At 37.2% G+C, this 21,024-nt stretch overlaps 1 protein-coding gene across 1 annotated transcript in view; it reads left to right on the top strand.

Annotated features, from left to right (window-relative positions):
• The window catches only part of ARHGAP8 (Rho GTPase activating protein 8), a 53,994-nt gene that overhangs the window by 16,627 nt on the left and 16,343 nt on the right, over positions 1-21,024 (top strand). Inside the window, 9 exon segments of the mRNA XM_042779209.1 lie at positions 67-163; positions 2,589-2,720; positions 4,978-5,001; positions 5,003-5,062; positions 8,784-8,860; positions 8,948-9,035; positions 9,955-10,068; positions 17,629-17,663; positions 17,666-17,701. Coding sequence (XP_042635143.1) covers positions 67-163; positions 2,589-2,720; positions 4,978-5,001; positions 5,003-5,062; positions 8,784-8,860; positions 8,948-9,035; positions 9,955-10,068; positions 17,629-17,663; positions 17,666-17,701 — 663 coding nt within the window.

Here is a 21,024-nt window from a genome sequence, read left to right as displayed (position 1 = left end):
GTCAGAAGATACGTGTCATTCTTTCAGACACATGAGGTCCCATAAGTAACTAGGTATTGTGTTTACTAACTGTCTTGTTTACAGGTGATCACAACTCTGGAAGGAAGGTCACTAGCTGCTGCATGTCCCCATCCTACCAGCTCAATCACACAAGGTTGCTTGAGTAAGTTGCTTTTCATGGACTACTTTACACTTCATATAAGAACTTCTGTTAGCTTGCTTCCAGGGCAGTGCACTTTCAGGGAGAAGAAGCAATAAGCAAGGAGTGAAATGAAAAAGGATGTAAGATCCACTAGTGTTAATATTAAGTGAATGAGATGTGGATTAAACTGCCAGTTAACTCACCTGGAGTCTCTACTGGAAGAAGAAATTCATGTGTACTTGCAGTTTTGATTTTATTGACAAATTCTTATTGTATTTTAAAAAACTAATTCATGATGTGCACCAACAAAAGAGAAATTCTAGTAATTTAGTGCTGTACACATATGTTCTCATGAATAGCTGTGTTTACTTTAATTTGCTGTACTTTACCTAAATCACTCAGGGTGTTGTTTAGTTATTTGCATCTTAGTGGGTTTTCTGTTTTATAAAATTACCTGCATTACATTCAGTACATAATGCTTAACATTTTTATATGTGTATAATTTTGGGGGTTTTGTGTTAAAAAGAGTTGTCAATATGTAAATTAACAATATTCTTCCTTATAAACTTGCTGCAGCAAGGTAGCAGGACATGTTTCTGCCTTGTAGTTTGTCACTGCAGGGAGATCTGTCCTGAGAGTCCTGTCCTTATTAAGCATTTTAGACCTAATTGGAAATTCTTGTATAGCCTCCATTGCCAAAATGTTTGAGTACCTTTCAGATACCATCACTGGAAAGGACAAAAATGCCTTTGTTTCAACTTCATAGAAGTGGAGAGAGTTTAAAAGACAGGTTACGTAAGAAATTATTTTGAGAGTGTGTTGCTTCATTTTTTTTATGCTCTTCATAGCACATTTTCCTGTATCTGAGCCCACATCTAGTTCACTTGGAAAATCTGTCCTAAAAGAGAACTGAAGGCAAGTGTTGAATGTGAAAGTAGCAATATAGCTATCGAGTGATTTGGTTTTAGGTAATCAGATTGTTGAATTCTGAGAAAAAGCTGTAGGAAAAGAGTAGACCCTGATTGCTAGGTGTTTTGTAATGAAGTCACTTACAAGAATTGATTTGGTAAAGCTTTTGTAATGTCCCTGCAATTCTGTTACAGTCTTGGAACAGATAATTGGCTGTAGAAAAATACTGGTTATTATATGTTCCCAAAACACTGTTATTTTTAAAAATACATGTTTTCTGGATGCAGTATAACAAGGAATTTACATGCTGCAAAATAAACCACAGGGCACTCTCTTTGTAGCAGTATCTGTTTAGGTATATTTTCATTTCAAACTCTTAAAAAAAAGTCTTGACTGTCACTACTGCTTTTTCCATTAAAATACCATTAATACTTAAATCAGGGATCAAAACAACATTATATTAATTGCAATGACAGTCCTTTTTGCAAGATACTTGCAGTCTAAGATTTACAGTGTGCTGAGGGAATAAGATAAATGACTGTGGGAGTACAGGGTAAGAAGTGAAGGACTTTTCTATGCAAAGGGAGATAGTCATAGTGTTCTTTGTACTTGCAGATAGTCACAGACTGGTAAATGGCACATGGAACTATCTGTTTTATTGAATGAAAATCACTTACATACAATTAAGAACAATAGTTGGGGCTGTTGCAGAATAAGAAGATAGCATTGAGAATAACATGAGAAATTTGAAACCTGACACAGCAAGAAATGAGGCTAGATTGCACTGCTTCATCATTGCTTTATTTGAGTCATTGAGCTGTGTAATTGGCCATCCTGTGTTCTCAATTGTGGAGGAAAGGGAATGAAAATCATCTTCAACAATACTGTAAAAGAATGAACACACAACAATCTGCTTATAAAATATGCAGTATTATTTCAAGATGGGATGTGTAGTGTAATTCTTTAAATAAATTTAAAAGGATTTAAATTAAGTTTAAGGGAAATGATGTACTAACTCACCTCACAATGCAAACAAGGCAAAGATAGATATATTCAAGAACAGCAGTTTAATTAGGGTTAATAGATTTTTCAAGGATTTAGAAGCTTTTAAATTGAGAGGAAAGCCCCAAATATTCTTAATTGTTTTGAAAACACAAAATGATGTTGTTTGTTTATCTGAAAGGAAGGGCTTTACAAAGACTGAGAAAAGCAAAATAAAAGTTTTCTTTTTAGTAAAAAGCATCTCTTCAAAAATTTCTTGGTGAACACAGTCCCATATTGTCTTCATTTTTAAGTGATTCATCAGCACTATAGCTTTTGTAACTAAATATTTTCTTTAAAATTTCAGGTGTTGCAATGATATTAAATTATTTGCCATTAGAGCAATATGAACTTCTTAGATAAATATTTTGAAACAAACATGAAAGTGTAGTCACTAGCGTTCTGTGCAAAAATAGCACATTTTCTTTCCTAGTTATTGCTTTGAAAATATCATCCAGTAAACTGATTAAAACCAAAATATTATCTTTCTCCTCAGGTACTTAAAGTATACTCTGGATCAGTATGTAGAGCATGATTATATGGTTGTCTACTTTCTCTATGACCTGAAGAGTCTGAATAAAACTTCTCTGAAATGGTTGCAAACAGCCTACCAGGAATTTGACAGGAAGTAATCTCTAGAAAACTTGGTTTGCTCTTCAAAGGTGTAATGTCTATAACTTCCATGAAGAAAGTTAGATTGATCTGTCCTGAATCATCCACAATTAACTGAGTTCACTTTGCCACTGCAAATTCTTATAATGATGTCAGTGCTGCTGGTTCTTTTGTTAAGTGTCTTCTGTGCAGTACTGAAGAATGACCTGGGTGCTACAGTGGTTATCCAAAGGTAAAAAGCCATGGGAACAAAACCAAGACCTGTGGTTGGATGTGCTTGAACTTTGGAGTACTGATGGATGTAGTTGAGGTGAAAGCTCTTGGATAAATTGCATTTTTATAGTGGAGACCAGAATTGTGATGTTTGTTCCCTGGAAGTGTGAAGTTACCAATGGAACAGCCAGTCCCTATTGACATAAGTCTTTTAGTTGTCTGTGTGTTGTAACTTGTTAGTAAGTTGGTCTCAGGAAGGTAACATGACTGAATCTGGGTAGTACGTTGTATCTGTTCTTTCTAGGACTGTGTGAAAGAGGAAAGGCAAAGGTCTGTCCGTATTTTGTCTTTGGTGAGAGGTTTGGACTGCGATGCTGGGTTTTGACATGCACTGACAATTGCAGAACAAATCATTGCGCTGTTGTCCTTTTGGGAGATTCTTAAGCTAAATTTAGAGTTGTGCTATGGGGAGAAACAGTACAAAGTCAGTGGGGTTTTTTCATTGCCTGCAAGTGCATGATGAGACTCTCATTTATTCAAAAAATCTGTCTCTATTCCCCCACCCTGACCCAGAAAACACAGAACAAAGGAAGCACAGAGGCTCAGGTCATCAGGCAGAACCTGTCATTTTATTAACAGTTGGGACTTGGCATACTGGGCATTGACAACTCAAAGCCAAATACCCAGCCCAGTGTATATGGGGTACTGTCCTAGCCAGAGGGGGGAAAACCCCAATAATACAAAAATAGCCCTTTTCAGACCTCTGGGATCAAAGGAAAGGGAGGACAGATGAGAGTACCAAGGACAAGAGTAATTAGCCAGCATCGTGAAAGCAAATGTTGAATAGGAGTAGTTTCAAAAGAATAGATCTTGCTTTGAAGGCTCACAGCAGAGTCTCAGTAAAGTGTTTTGGACATTTTAGTCTAGGAAACTGAAGAACATAAACTTCAAGGTGCAAAACAAAGTTAAACAGAAACATGAGTAAAGCAACTCCGGTGTTTTGCTTGTTAGGTTTTATTGTGGATTTTGGGCTCTTAGGGCACAGTAGTGCCAGTTGCACAGGGATGATTGTTTGCTTGTGTGGTAGTGGCTTTATGAACACACACAGTGCTTGTTTCATTCACAAATGTATGGGCCCAGGTAAAACCCAAAGGAAAAACTCATGTAATTCCTGAGTTTCCTGATTCCCTTTTCCCCCTCTTAGCATAACCTGTTGCAAGAAGGTTTTTTTATGAGTTCATGATCATATTTTCCCCTGATCATTGTCCCTACTGGGAAGCAAACTTGGCAAAGTAGCAAGCAAAAATATGTATGTAAAAGCAGGATATTCCAATATGCATGTCTCAATTTCATTTTTCAATACTGTTGAATAAGAGAAGAGTCTTTTTTGCTGCCTGGTTTCCATTTCAGTTTCAGCTGACTAATCTATTGTTTAGATATCATGAAATAACACTGTAGAATCAAGCAAAGCAATAATGAAGGAAGACTTTTTTTCATACAAAAAGAACAATGGAATATCAAACAACTATTTGGCTTTACCCTTAGTAATTACTAGCAAAGCAAGACAAAATTAGTGTAAAATTAAAGAATTAGGTAAAAATTCTGTATCTGAAAATTTTAAATTTTTTTTCCAACGTGAAAGTCCTGCAAGCAGAAAATAAAGGGATATGAAAAAAGTAATGGTTTTAACAAAAGATTTCCTTATAGATACTTCATTCACTCATCAGTAATTTTTTTCAAATTGCTCTGTTAATTCTGTTAATTCCTGTTCTGTCTCCCTGACATTAAATCTGTGAGGCAGCAGACAGTTTTTAGGAACACTAGTTAGTTTGGCCTATTGTCAAAACTGACCACTTTTTAAAACTGACTCTTTCTTTAAATTTTATTGTACATCCAATTTATTCTGAATTAGATCTTTTAAATTCAATATTTGAAAAGAATACTGTATAATATGAATGTAATAATAGCTTTCCATTCTATTGTAGCTATTCAGTTCTACCATCTCTGGCACTTAACATTTTTCTAACAGTTTTTCTAACAATTTCATTTTCTTTTCCTAGGTATAAGGAAAACGTTAAAGTACTCTGTTTACCGTCCAACCAACTTCATAAAGATTGTGAGGAATATCTTTAAACCTCTTGTAAGGTACTTGGCAGGTCATTGAATATATTGTCCCCATTTAGTTCAAGGATGGTTTATTCTCTAATATATTGCTTTTAAAAAGGCTTGAAGTAAAATATGTCAGGTAACAGCCCAAAACCCATTTAAACCTTCTTGAACTAATGAGCAAGCTGGGCTTAAGCTTGGAAATGAATAGGGTAGTGTTCTTCTCTTTCTAAGAAAAGGGAGTCTCAATTCCTAGTGGTTTTACTGGTATGTTCAAGTAAATATCTCTTTTAAAGCATGGTTATTCTGTGGACTATGAATGACTTTTTTGTTGTGTTCAACAGCACTTAGAGAAATGGAACTGTGTGCATGACTGGAGTTACTGGGCGGTGCAGTAAAGTGGATGATTGAATGATGAACCTTTGGGCTGATCAGAAAGGTTGGGATGAATAGGACTGACACTACTTATGCTCTCAAAGTTAATGGATAATCCCTGAAGTGCCCATAGGAATTTGAAAAGGAGGATAAAATGGTAAAGGTGATATATTTTACTGCGTGTTCTTTTCCTTTGCATGGTAAAAATTGATGCTACCTCCAAGGAACTACCAGCAATAGGCAGACACTGCTATGTGCAAGAATGGTGGGGCTTGCTCAGCTTCTACTTCTCAACTTTTGTCACTTTCAAAGAAATTGACATTTTTCAAATAATATTATGAATATTCTTGGGGCTGCAGGATGGAAACAGCTGATCTTGAAAAACTATAAAGAAGCAGCCAAAATTTTCCACTACAGTAACATGCAATCAATTCAGTTTCTGAGTGCTAGAAAACTAATTAAGTAGAAAAGGGAAATTTAACTTCTAAACAAATCAGGGCAAATAAGGTGCATGTGAAAATTTTTTAAAAAGTAATTATAGCTTCAAATCATTCCAGAATATGCTGTTCTTGAAATAACAAAACTAACTCCCGATCTTTATTTTAACTGACAGTAAAATAAATGTCACTGGTCCCAGACGCAGAGCAGTGGTGGGAAAAGTGTGACAGAAGCAGGATGTCCAGTACCTGATGGTGTCTCAGGAATGGAGATGGATTTATTTTTGTTGGTGTGTTTTTAACTCATTTGCTTTAGGATGGGTATGGAAACTTTCTAGGAAAAAAAAAAGAAAATACCAAACAAAATTAACGAAACCCAAAAATTAACCCAGAAAAATTCTTGATGGATATTACAATACTCTGATGAAGCCATCTCCTTTCTCACAGTTAGCTGAGAGCTCCTTGGGAATAGCTCCAAGCAGATGCTTTTGGGACACTAGTGGTTTTCAACCTGTGCATGTCAGTTCTCTCAGTGGAGCCACAGGTCAACAACAGTGGTACTATTTGACTTACAGCAATAACTGCCTGCTAATTCTTAAAAAGTATGAATTTACAGGTACCCATTGCAAATACTTATTTTCCCTGGATCTTACTATGTCTAAGTTTTGGTTAGGTTTTTTTTTTTTTTTCTTGGAAAGTATGATACACTGGCAGTTGCAAAATGAATGATCCTGATACACTTAAGCATTCATATCTAGCATAAATTATTCAAACCAATGCCTGTCATCTTATATGCAATCTTGACCTTCTGATCACCCTGTTTTCATCACAACTGGTTGTTTCTGTTTGTACTTGACTTTTACCACTGTGTACCTGGATACTTGTTTTGAGTGTAATTAAGTAACACTCTACACTCTTTTACAAATCTGCAACCGACAGCAACAAAACTGTTTGTACACTGGGACTGACAAAATAATTGGAAGTATGAGTAAACTCTGAAAAAGATCCACAAGCCAGAAAGCAGGAATCAGAGGAAGCTAGGGGAAAACCCTCTTTACTACTTAAAATGGTTTGATAGCCAACCATGCCTTTGCTTTTCAGGTTGACTGTAGTTTGAGTTTGTCAAAAAAGTTGGGTTTGCGAAGTGTGAAACAGCCAATATACAATTTGGCTAAATTATACTTTCATCAAAGACTAAAATTTATTAATATTGTTAATTTACTAGAGTAGTAAAATTTAAATTTTTTTCATGATACCTTTTCATTCCAGTTTAGACTAATCTTATCTTGGAAAATCATGCTGTTAAGTGTCAACATTAATCCAGTTTACAAAAATAAGGGAGAAAAATCCTCCAGACTTTGATTCCTAGCTTTGCTGAATTATAGCCCAGACTTATTTGTAGATAGTGTTGCCAATAAAAATAGCAGATGTAAAACAGATTTCATTATTAAGAGGCATGTGTTTATTTTTCAGTGGTCTGTTAACACATTTGGTACCTGTTAGCACACGGCTTCAGTACTTTTACATGACAATAACAACTGGACAAATGACAATTATTGGAATTAAGTATTTTAGCATACTCGCATTTGGTAGTATTTAAGAAAACATAAATAATTGAAATTTTTCATGTTCCTGAAGCTGATTTATCTTCTTTGCAGTCCCAAAAGGAACGAGCAAGAAGTTATGTGTTAAGTCAGGAGTATTGTTTCCAAAGTGGAAGATAACTGTAGGATGATCATATTTCTATGAGCTAGCAGAACTGTAAAATACTGTAAATGTAAATATGCATTTGGGTAGCAGTGGTGATGTAGCATTTTTAAGGAGCAGCATTTAATTGCTCATGACATTTTAATATGTTTTGGGTTCTGTGACATGTCCTCTATTACAGAGTTGTGTGCTCAACTGTGGCTCAGAAAAGATTTTGGAAGTTGTGGCTCTTTTTGGATAAAAGACACCCTGGAGAGCTCTGAAACTGTGCATGCACGGAATGATACTCCTCGTGTGTCCCAAAATTCCTGTTATCAAAATTTAGGGAAGTGACTGTTTGTTCAATGTGTCGCTAGAGGGAGCATGTGCATGCAGATTGGACAATCCAGGGATAAACTCATCCATGAAAGAGATTTTCCCCGATTATTTTATGAAAGTAAGTTGCAGCAAAGTACACTTTTTGCCATCATCACCTACTATTTTTCTTGACACTTCATTACAATCCAGATGTTTTGCATTGTGGAAAAATAAGACATTATTTCAGATAATATGTATAAACATGTCCCTGACCCTTGTTTGAACACCTCAGCTCGTATAGTCATGTATTCTGTCTGAAACTCAAGACATAACTAATAATACTTGAAGCTTCAAATTTGGAAGTCTGTTTTATGCAACTTGTAGAAAGAAATATTATTCCTGGTGTTTACTAGAGGCTGTCCAGTTCTTTTCAAAACAGGTAAAGATCATGGCCCAGCACTTCAAGGGTATGCACTATCAATGCCTTGAAAATTTTACCTGTTGTTTAACTACTCCATAGTTTGTTTCTACATCCCCATTATTTTGTCTTTTTGTGGAGTGGAATAGCTATAGAATACAAACATGTTGTTCTGATAGCTGGGTAACATTCTCTCCAAGTTTAACAGTTCTTTTAGTGAGCTTTCTAATGCTGTGTGAAACCTAGTTTCCAGTGCCTTGTAAAGGGATGTTTTTCATATCTGTGCACAAAACATCACAAAACAGTCAGATGGAAGTCAGTTATTCAAATCAGACTCTCAGGCATGCACTGTATGTGTTTAATTATATGGAATGAAATATATCTTTGTCTCCTGGCGCTTCAATTAGTCTAATTTTGAGTTACATCAGCACTTACATTTTTGTAGAATTAGAAACTAAACCCTATATAAATATCCCTCTAATACTAATTTTTATACTACTTTGTGATTTAAAAAAAAAATTTTTAGCCTCAATTTTGGGAAAAAGATCATCTACTTGAACTATCTAGGTGTCCTGGGAAAACATCTCAAATATCCATCAAGAAGTCAAATTTAATATACACTGCCTCACTTTTTTCTCAGGTGGAGTTGCATCCTGGTCACTGTATTCCAAGAATAATCTATTTCTTCAGTGATTAAAAGTGTAATTTGCCTGTTTGTGATGGGTTGGATTAATTCTGAAAGCTGCATTGCCACCACAGACGTACTGAAGTCCATCAGGTGTTTAGTTTTCTACAGATTTGGGGAAACACTATCTCTGTCATGGAGCATTTTCTTAATATTGTTGCTACTTCTGTGTGAGCATTAGCAAAACCAATCTGTATGTCATTGCTGCTTATGACTATCATACAATTTTCTTGGGTGAAACTGTAATCCTGACCTCTTTCCTTACGTATTGCAACAGATTGACTTCCTTTAATGAAGAGCATTCCCAGTCAGCAAAGTGTTGATTGATTTTAAACTTTATGGACGTATCTGTTGTTAGTGGGTCCATTATGTTTATGTGGTGTGTATTTGTGTGTGTTGGGGAAAGTATTTGAGAGTGGGAGATGAAAAGAACTGCACAGGGCTGGGAGAGCCAAGCACCAGTATTAGTATCAATAAATCTTTCTAACATGGTGCTTTACATGGAAATGCTTTGATGTACTGACAGAAAGTGATTTTATGTCACTGCTGAATGAAAGTAATTGGAAGCTTTGATTATGACTGTTACTGGTGCCTGGTAACTTTTTACACACCTTTTGCGTGAATATGGGATAACAGAAAATACCTTAGAGCTCCGAGGTTATAAATTGGATTGCATGGCCATCAAAGAAAAGAGAGTTATAATTTGAGGAGCAAAAATGTTTTAACTTTGCTGTTAAATTATAGTGTGATTCTGTTTCTTGGACACATTTATTACTTGGCTCCACTGGCTGAAGCAAAAAGGCTCTTCTTGATCTTGCTCAATTATTCCACCACAAATACTACTTAAAAAATTCCTCATGCTGAAATTCTGTAAGACAGGGTTCTGTAGGACCTGCAGCATATACACTGCTGTCAGGAGATCAGCATCATGAGCTATACTTGTAGCTGTTCACATATGCAATCTGTCATCTGCGGTGCACAGAATATCACTGAGATATGGAATTTTTTTTAGCAGACATGATGAAAATCTTTGGAGGAAACAGAAGGGAAGACTTCCACCTGTGGTAAAGGTTCCTCTACCATGGCCACCCCTGCCTACCCAACAATTTGGAGTCAGCCTGCAATAGTAAGCCATAAGATTCCTAAAATACAAGACTTCTGTACCCTGTAGCTTTCTATAATATTCATATTCATCAGACATATTTCCTGCAAACAATTTTTGTTATATGTTTAGTTTCTCCTTCCCTTTAAAAACCATTAAACTATGAGGTCAGACAATAGGGTTAATGAATTCAGAACAGGTCTCACAGTCCCACTGACCTGACTGATTTTCATGTTACAGTATCTTTAGTGTAGTCAATGCTATCATGGTTGCACAACTTTTCCTGGTGGACAAAAGTTGGCCTGTATATGCCAGAGCTTCAAGCTGATATGTTGCTGGTGGATGCTGACAGTCTGAAAGTGTTTTAGAGATATTTAGATTATGGATAGCCAAGCCAGAACAGAGCTTCAGGCTCCGCAGGGCTTGGATAAAGCTACAATGGATGCTTGAGCCTTTATACATGTTTTTTTTCTTGCTCACACATTGTTCTGATGTTTTATGAAATGAAGAAAATAATGGCCTTCCAGAAATTCCCTGATAGCTGTTTGTATACAATTGCAGCACTGTATGTAGTATAAAAAATTGCTTACTTTATACAAGGAATGGGATGGCACTAGAACTTGCAAAATTCAATTTCATAAAAAAACATCAAAAAATACCACAAACCTAGTTTCCTACCCACAGTAATTTGTCAACTTTCTATTCTTCTCAAAAACAGCTAAAGAATATTGTTCACATTCAGAAAAGGCAATTTAGGCTATCTGGTATAGGCATTTTCTTTTTTTTTTCAAACCTCCTTCTACCCCAGTCTACTTTTCTGCTTCTAATGATTCAGCTGAAAATGAGATACAAAATAGATTTTTTTTCTCTAGTTTATTGTTAAGCATTAGCCTTCTAGAAGGCATGAAATTAGTGCAATAGATATCTATTTTGTAAGAGCTATTATGAGATTAACTTTTGCATTTATGAACTGTTTAGGGTTCAGCCTAACACTTGAAACGTGGCTAACTCACTTCCCTAGTTCAGAGAATGCCTTTCAGGTGAGCTCTACTGGGCCATTAGGAAGGACGCTGTTTTATACTGTGTTTTATTCAGAAGAGGTGGTGTGGCATCACCACTTAAAATTCCAAATAAATAAATCCCCTGTAGCTTCTAAATCAGAAATAATTTTTACTATGTAAAGGAAGATAAAAGTGGAGAAGAGGAAATAATGGGTGCTGAAAGCTTTTAAAATCTGTAGCAAAAAGAAGGGCATATCTACTTTCATCTTGAGGAATTGCTTCTGCTTATTCCCTCTCCTTTTATGTTCTCTATAATGATACCAAAACAGCTTTTTTGTTTTGCACAGGGCAGGTTTGAAAGCTTCTTCTGGTTGAGAGGCTCTTCTCTTTCCCTAAAGTCATCTAAAGGAGGACTGATTTTATTTTTATATTAGCTTATGGGAAGATAAGCTGTGTATTTCATTACAGTTAGTAAAAATTGCACTATCGGGGAAGCTGACCAGATAAAGTTACTGTCAATAAAGGACTGTTTCTGTGTGGAGTCTTTCTTTAGCTTAAGAACTGAAATTATAATGCATATAGGCCTGAGATCATATTCAGTACTTCTGGGATGATGATTTCTATTCTGTTAGAAAAAGATGTGTGAATGGGCTTCCTCTAAAGCCCTCCTAGGTGGCCTGATTTAATGGAGATGTTTGAAAATGAGATCCCAGTGATGTCTGGCTCTGGAAGGTGGTAAAGCCACCTTCTTTGGAACGTGCCTCCCTAGAAGCAGCAGCTGATGCTCTCTCTGGCAACACAATCTTGTAACATCAATTTATGTTGGTTAATGCGTTTGCTTTCCTGAACTATAATTAAAAACTATAAGAGCAGAAAGTGCCTAAACATTGGTTCAAAATAGCTCACTTTCACCCAATACATGAGAGGGGGGAATCCTGTTTTATTAGGACAGTGAAGCAAAGCTGAAGGAAGTTTCCATCCAGACAGTGATAAATCAATGAGTTTTCAAGACCAGTACCTCAACTTGGAGGAATCTTTTAACTCACAATGACATTTTTAACTTTGTAGAGTTGGATTTTCAAAATTATGTTAGCCACTGGACATTTAAAAATCATGGAGGGCCTGTGAGAACTGGGAGTATAATTCTTGGAATTGTAATCTATACAGAATCTGGTTTAATTTATGAGTGAACAGAGGTTTTGAATTAACTTGATAATAAACCCTTTTCTTCCCTATGTTACCCCCATCCACTCAAGATGCAAAATCAAAATTTAAAGTGGCTGCATTTGCTGTCTTTAGACCCTAAGAGTCACCCTAAGCTCTTTGAGGAAAGGAAGAAACAAAGACACAATTTGATTTCGTCTTGTGTGTCTATCCAGCTGAACTTACATTTTCTTGTCTGGGATTTAAACATGTACTTTGTATTAGGCACAGATGTGAAGTGGAAAGCCTTCCTCATTGTGAACTTCTGTAAGGACTCAATTTGGTCTTTGCAGCTTGAACTTCAATGTGACAGCAAGTTGTCCTGAAGCTTCCACTGATACTGCACTAATTCCAGCAATAATAAGTGAGCTGAATAAAGGCATTTAAATCATCCAAAGTTGCCATATAGGATATCTTTGTAATAAAGCATGGGGGACCAAAAGAAGTCACCTATTACCCTATTTTAATTTTTTATGCCTGCAGGTACAGACCAGATTTGCCCAGTTTGCTGAATGACATTCTTTCTATAGCATTTATGTGACTTGCCTGGTTGCCAAACAAATTAAAAACAGTGGGATTTCCTTAAAAATATAAAATAAGATAACCGAAATGTATGTTTATCTTCATGGAAATATCAGACAAAGCAATCCTCCTGAAGAAGGTATGTTCACACTCAGTGTTTTGGTTTCAGTGTAATGGGAATCCACGCTCAGGTTTGATATGTGCTGATGAATGTGTCGTACAGAGTGGGTGGGATGGCTTTGCACATTTGCTGCTTGTGGCCTGCTCCAACTGGCTAATTCAAGCTCCTCTGCAGATAGTGAGGAAAGAAACACCCACAGTGAGGTAGCTGAACGATTAATCAAGCCTCACCTCAAGTCTTCAGCAGAGGAAATGGCAGGGAATAGAGTTGAAATAAGGTAGGCACAGAAGGATTCCTCCTTGGCTGTAAGGCCCCGCTTGTAGTGATCAGAGACTTTGAGAGCAGAGTACCACGGTACCATGGAAATTACTTTGTTACTCACCAGTAACTAGTGCTTTCATAAACCTAGACATTTCAAACAATGTTCATGCATTGTGTTGATACAGCAAGACTAGTTTCCTGCTTTTCCTTCACACACAAAAATGTAGAGCAGGAGGAATTACCTATTCAGAATCTATCTAGTTTAGTTTGCATATCAGGGTGAAAATTGGATTTTTCTTCTAAAAGCCATTAGTAAAGATTTTGTTTAAAAAGGCAAGGAAAAGTTTAGGGGACCCTCTGCTCTTGTATATCAGGTAAGAATAGTTAAAATGTTTGAATGAGCTGTCCTAAATTCTAACAAAGGAATTGATAATTGACTCTATGGGCCAAGCAGCACCATTGTCCTGTGCTGTATGTTCAGCAAGCTCTGATAAACCCCTGGTGCTGCACCTAATTGCCTCTCTCATCAAAGAAGGTCACAGGTGAGCTCTGGTACAGCACACAGAGCTGACTTCTACTAGGTATTGACATTGTTCTGCTTTATCTGATTAGTTTTTAAATCTAAAATTAAGCATCTTTGGTGATAAAACAGGAAATGTTTTCTTTGCCTATCTAATGCCATGGATGGGGAAAAGGGGACCAAGAAAGTGTTCAAAATTGCCACAACTGTACAGCTTTTGTTTGTTAAATTATCATAAGCTTTTTAGAGTACTTTCCTTTTGCTCATAATTTTTCTGCTTGTTTATGCTGTGTATGCATGACCAGGGAGGAGGAATGCATTCTAAACCAAACCTCCACGAGCCTCAGCAGGGAGAAAATGAAAGGGAGAGGAAAAGCAAAGAGAGAGAAAGATTATCAGCCAAGAATACCTAGTGGCATTTCAGTACTATGTGTAAGGGCCTTGTGTGGGAAACTATCTGCTGTCTAGAAATGAGTCATTGGGTGTGTAACATGTTGCAATAATTGATCACGTATCCTTCAGTGAGAAGTTCTTCTCCCTGGCACTGGGATCACCATAATAGATCTCTCTGGCAGCTGACATTGCCTCAATACAATTGAGATCTGTGAATCATTTCCAGAAGCTGTACTGAGTGCTGCAGAAATGCTCTGTTCTGTTCATTGCTTAAGCAGAAAGAGTAAGAAAATATCTGTTTTCAAATTACCTGTAGCACTGTCTAATCCCCAATGACTGTGTTGCCCATCATAAGGCACAGCAGCTCATTCCACCATCCTGGACAAAGAAGAGAAACATGGATTGCTTGGCAGTATCCAGAAAGGGAGGACAGAGGTTATTGAGCTTTGAGCTGGTCTGATTTACATTAACTGAAGTAATGTCCCAATCATTTTATGTCACCTTAGGTCCAGTAAAGAAAGCTGTGTCCCACACTGTGAAATGCTCTGAAAATACACATCCCAGCTCACCCCAGTGCTGCAGAAACAGAGCAGTTCTTTGCATGTCACTATCAAACATAGCCTATTCTATTTTAAAACACCATTTTTCTTGAAAACCTTGTTCATTTTACTGAGAACAGTAAAGGGAACTTCAAGAGAAAGTGGAATCCTGTAGAAAATAGTAGAAATGCAGAAACTGTACAGCTGTACCTTTGTTCCCTAGAAAAGAGAAATGTGATATGTGGGGTTTATTATCACAAATTATAGCCTAGTTATTTGTTTTACCTCTCTGACAGATATACTAGTTCTCAACAGGTGCAAGTACTGTAAATAATCAGTTTGCTATTTATACACTGAAACAGGAAACACACTTATGGGTAACAATAATAATTAGAGAACATTTAAAAATAGCTGCTGGGTTGCTATTTGGTTCCTCTGAAGCGAACAGCTGTAAGAAAGCAAATGCAATTAGTGTGACTTTAAGGAGGCTGAAAATGGGTTCCATGAGCTGAAATTGTCAATAATAAAGATGTAACAGCTTCCAAGCACATTAAATTCTTGATGATGTTCCCATTTAAGTGGGTTAGGCTTTTGAATAATTTTAATAAAAGCTGCTCTAAGTGTTTAGGGTTTGAATACATGAAATAAAATCCTGTGACACACAAGGACTATGTTAGAAGTCCCCTTTTAGAAAAGCTAAAATTAATGTGTGTTTCATCTAAATATTATACTTGCAAGCAGCAGCAAACAATGATAATTTCTAATGTATAAAAGACACACTTCAGGATTATCTGAATTAATTCCTTACTGTTAATTTTTTTCTCCTGCAAGTGTATTGCATATATTGTAGAATTTATTTGGCCAAATGTTTGAGATTGCCACATTGTGAACATGGTTTGTGAAATTTGGCTGTATTTTTAAAGCAAAATTTCTGCATTTGTTTACAGCAAGAAAAATTCCCCATTCCTAAACAGTTCATGTTACATATAGATACAGCAGTGTCCACAAAGTGGTATTAACCCACACAATTCGTCATTGAATTTTATACACTTTAGATTCTGATATGGATATATTGTTGAAAAAGAACAGTCAGTGGATTGATTTTTTAATAAGGCTCACAGAAGAGCTTTGGCCTGATGTCATCCAAACTTGTCAGAGGAATAGAGCTTTCCTAAATACCGCAAGCTTTTAAAAATCATTGCTTGAAAGTGTAGAAACTGCAGCAGGAATTCAATTTTCTCTTATCTTTGGTATGCTGGTTCATCAGTTAGTGTTTAGTTATGAGCTACTCTTTATCCTGTGAGGAAATATGAGGCAAAGGAATGAGGGGAGGATATGAAAATACTCTGTAAGGGAATGAGGTTGTAGATTGTGTAAGGAAATAATCTTTGATTACCAAGATGCACAAAGAGATAGCACGTAGGATAGAAATCCATACCAGCAAAGAACAACTTCATTAGTTCTGCAGCTTTCTTTTGAACAGCAGAGTGGTCTAATATTTGAAATAGTAGAGAGCCCTCTGGGAAGTGTATCAATGTGTTTATTACAATCACATAACAACTTGGAGTGTTTTCTGTATGCAGGAAATGTAGTATGGGAGAATCTGGATAACATAATAGAGATATAGACTTTAGTGCCTGGGAAGAGGTTGGATGGTGAAAATGGGAAAGAGGAAGAGTAGGACTGGGTGGGCAATGAAACTGTAAATGGGAGAGGCTGTAATGGTTGGTGACAGCATTGTGTCCTTGGAATAGTGAATGGAATCAAAATGTTTGATGGCTTAATAACCAAATAGCATGAAGTGAATTCCCATGTCAGTTTATAAGTAAAAGAGGCAAGGATACAGGATGATCCAGTATCTTGTTCTGAGTCTTCCTGTTGGAGGATCCTCCCACTTATAAGATGGGAGTGACCATCCTTTGAGCATGGAGGCCCAAAGTTAACTGATCTACTTATCTTCCAATTCTTGACGAGCATAAGGAAAACAAATACGGGGGAGAGAGATCTGGAAATTTCCCTATTCCTCTGTACTGACTTAGTTGCTGTAACATTCCTTTTGAGGTAGTTTTTACATGTAGTATAAACCCAAAATGTAATTCTGGATTGCTCTTTCCATGCAATGACATTATAAAAGTTGTATCAAATACAACTCCAGTTATTATGGGTTCGTTTACAACAATAAAATAACTAGTAAGCCTAGAAAGGGAGAAGAAATCACAGTACTTGGAGGAGAAAAAGGCCTTAAGAATCATTGTCTTCTGCAGGTGCAATTTCAGCTGGTAGCGCAAAGTCTACTTTAAAATCCGAGGCTGATCTATTATTTTGATTACTACGAAGTGTAGCAGAATGCTCAGCAGGTACTGATCTTTCATTTTCCCAAACAGCCAAAACTTTTTCTTTTACATACACTGTGGCTTAAACAGAAACAAACGATAAAGAAAAATCTGCATGATAGAAGTTTCCTAAACTTGCAGCATACTTTGATCAAGACCTAACATGAAGCATTTGCTGTGAACTCCTTCCTTGCCTGTCTTTAAGCTGCCTGGAAACCCTGTTCCACCAACAATGTCCAGCCAAATCCACCATCAGCCTGTTGTGGTTAAACACAGCTCATCTGGGATATGCCAAGGGTGGGGAACTAAATTAAGCAAAAGCAGTCTCAAGTAGGGAGAAAGTTAGCTTGGAATATAATTCTGCTACTCTTTCCTTGCTTCCCTTTCAGCCCAGCAAATAGCACTTATTTATTTCTGGCAACAGGGGCAGTTATACAGCATTCTTGGCAAGAAATAAGTGTGTAGGAATGGCTCTTTGGAGAGAAATCCAAGTCACTTGTTTAACTTTTTCATTCAGTGCCTGTTAGAGTTCTGAAGAAATCTCTTCTTTTGTACGGGTGCCTTCATTTGTGAAATTTAACGTATATGTGCTCTCAGATTTCTCTTGGGTTTTTGCTCAGATTGTTCTGTCTTTTGAGTCTGTCTATAAACGACATTGAAAGGATGTTACTTTTTTTTTTCTCCCTGACAGTATAAAGGACAAAAATAAAGGCAAACTATTCCCCCCTCAATGAAGGAAATGGTATCCAATCTAAAAAGTATAGGTGAGCTCTGTGTCAAAAGAGGATGGGTTTTTCTGAACAGTGATATGAACAATTAAGAACAATGGTATGTAACTATTTTACACTCAGTGCCTGATACAGCAAAGATTATAACTACACAGGATGTGTTTATATCCTGAGAACTGAAGTGGTGATTGAGTGCTGCCATGAGAGGATGGAAAATAGTTATTTTCAGGTTGTCTGGTTAAAAAAAATCTGATACTGTCTTATTTAAAAAACCCAAACCAAGCATTATTTTTTTTTCCTCTTGGGATTAGTTAGGAAACAGCGAATCTGAGGAGTGTCTTGAAATATGCATCATATAATAGTGTTTGAATTAAGTAGGATCTCCTATAAAAATCAATGTGTTCTAGTTTTTGTTTTCAATATTCAAACAATGTGTGTCTTAATATGGGTTCATTTTAACCATTTCCACCAGGGTTTGGTCTGAGTTTGAGTTTATTTAAACCCTAAGAGATAAATTGCAAACATTTTTAAAACCTTGCACTGAATAGGTGTCAAAATTGGGAAGACAAAGGAGGCAGGCAAGAAGAACATTGCTACTCAGCTTTACTGCTAATTTTCAAGAGAAATCCTGGCTTCCATTGGGTCAGTGTGAGATAATATATATTTAATTGAGGGCAGACTAGATTGACATTTACCCTCACTGCTAGGCTATGCTCCTTTGTGTTTTAGTTTACTCAGGGTAAATGAGAACATTAAATAACTTACCACTTTATTTTGTTTCGTATTTCATACCTTAAGTGAACCTTATTAATGGAAGAATGAGAGACTATCCACTGCACCTTAGAGTGTGCAAGTAGTGGAGCATCTGTAGGGATGCTTGTGTACAAAATAGCTGGCTCCTTGCCCCTAAAAATTGCTGATTTAACTTCAAAATACCTGCAGTACCCAAGGCCAAGTGGGGCCAGTTCTGCTGTTAAAAGTGAAGAGTTCCTAATAGACCTTTTTGGATACCTCATGGTCCAAATTCAGGATTTCCACTCAGACCCATAAAGGTCTTTGGATGTGCTGTTTCCATACTGGTGCTGATAATGAAAACTTTGCAGAGGTAGCTTGTACCAAATATTATGGTTGAACACAGGGGAATATACATAGTTCACTACTAAGAATGTTGAACACAAGTGAGTGGCATTCCTGTGATTATAATCGTAAGAGGATAATTAGAGCTTGTGTAGTATATCAGTGCATGCTTCATCTGCAGATGAAAGCCAGATTTTTTGGGTGTTTTAAACTGTTACGAAACAATCATCCTTTCATTTACTTAGTTTATCCTAATAAGCAAATACCTTTTCCTTACTAATCAGAGGAGTCAAGAGAGCTATAATGAGGATGAGTGTGGCACTAACATATTTCCTCTTACACCTATTATCATCATCACTACTAGCCCATAAGAGAAGAAGAAGAAGAGGAAAAACAAAGATAAGAACAGAAGAAGAAACACCAGAGAGTTGCTGCTGCTTTCTGTGCTCAGGACTCCACACCAGGCAGCTGCTGCTCCTGCCTCTGCTCAAGACTCTGTACCAGAGAATTGCTGCTCCTGCTACTATTTGGGACTCTATGCAGAAAACTTTTAGTGTGGACTTTGTCATTTTGGACTCTCTGTCTTTGAGACTGATGTGCCTCTACAAATAATCTTCTTTAAAGCAACTAGCAACTGCTCTTACCTCTCTAAAGGCCTAAACCAATAACAATCTCGACATTAACAAAACAAAGTTTATGGACATAATTCTGTTGTGTTAGTGACGGATAACTAGTTATTCTTGCACTGATCTAACATAAAACCTTTGTCTTGCTTTTGTTCTTTTTGGGTGTTATGTCTCATCACTGCTGCACCAATTTTATACTCTTCTCTCAACAATTGCTGAGTCAGCTCAGACACCCACAGTCATCTGGATCAGCAAGACCAAATGTGCAGTAGAGGGGAGAAAAATCAAGTTATGATGGCTATGGTTTAAAAAACTCCAGGGATGGCTCATCTTTGTCACTGCACAATTTCACCTAGATGACATGTTTGCCGTTCTGAAAGCAGTAATCATCCTTTTCTCCAAGCCTTGTCCACCTTTGGCTAAAATTTTGTCTATTCAGTGCAGTATCAATACAGCTTGGAAGGGATAGACTCTGATGACATGAGACTTCTTGGCTGACTTTGGGCATCTTCAGAAATTGTCACAGTACAAGCTGGCAGGAGCTTAGAGAGAAACATTCAGGAGGTTATAAAAAGAGTTGGTTAGAACAATAAAAGGCTTCTGGTCGAAAGAATCACCCGTCCCTCTGTCTCTCTCAGGGGGCTCGGGCACCCAAAGCAACAAGAAATCAGTGGCATAGTAGTGCTGACCAAAACATAGTCCAGTTCAAGCACTTCTTAGCTGAACTATCTGATTTCTTCCCCAGCTCTCAGTCCTTCTGTGCTCTCAGGAAGGAGCGACCAGGGCTCTGTCAATGTTGTTATTTTCCAGCCAAGCCCAGGTTTGCTCAGAGCTGTGATATTCCCTATCATAAGCAGATTTCTACAAACTAGATTTCTAAAGCGAGATTCTTTGTCAGGTAGAGTGTTTTTCGACATTCTCAGCCAGCTGATGCTTGAAAACCAAGTACCTGCCATGGCAAGACTGCTAAGTAGTAGGTGATAGACATGCATTTTTTTGTACTTGATTGTGGGTGTGCAGATATCCATTGTACCTGCTGCCTGCTGTGATTTTAACTCTTTCTGTAAATCTGGAATATCTCAGTTATACTGTCTCCAGCAAGTGCTGGCCATGTGGGTTGCAGACAGCCCCAGGAGGGTGACTGGCAGCATTCTTTCCACTCCAAACATGGCCATAAGCAGAGTGAAAGCTTCAGTTCATCTTCTGGAAGTGACAAAAATTCACTGTCATTGCCTTGTTTATTTCATTTTGGCAGAGTTATCAGCCTTGCGGAGTTAACAGGAAGTGAGTGGGATTTGGTTTTCACCCAAGATGCAGCAGTTCCACTCTGTCTTCCATTGCTATATTTTCACATCTGTGTACTTGAAATCACTTTTGGAAACTCTGAGTTAGATCACAGAAGCTCCTGCAAAATCCTGCTTCATCAGCATAGCTGGGATTTCTTGAAATATCCGTGACCGTGTGGCATCCCTTAAGTCCATTCTGCTCTGCTCAGACTTTTATTTCTTGAGTAGCTCTGGTGGAGGAACTGTGCTGCTATTCAGACTATTCAGTGGTGTGTCCAGGCTAAGGGAGCTCTCAGTCCCTGAAGTTCACCTCACCTTTTTCACCTACTGATTCCAGTCCCTTCAACAGCTTCTTGGTGTCATGGTTTTC

This window comes from Catharus ustulatus, chromosome 4, assembly GCF_009819885.2.
Source record: "Catharus ustulatus isolate bCatUst1 chromosome 4, bCatUst1.pri.v2, whole genome shotgun sequence".
Taxonomy (NCBI): Eukaryota; Metazoa; Chordata; class Aves; order Passeriformes; family Turdidae; genus Catharus; species Catharus ustulatus.
Note: the sequence above shows the minus strand (reverse complement) of the source record. Positions and strands in the feature narration are given on the sequence as shown.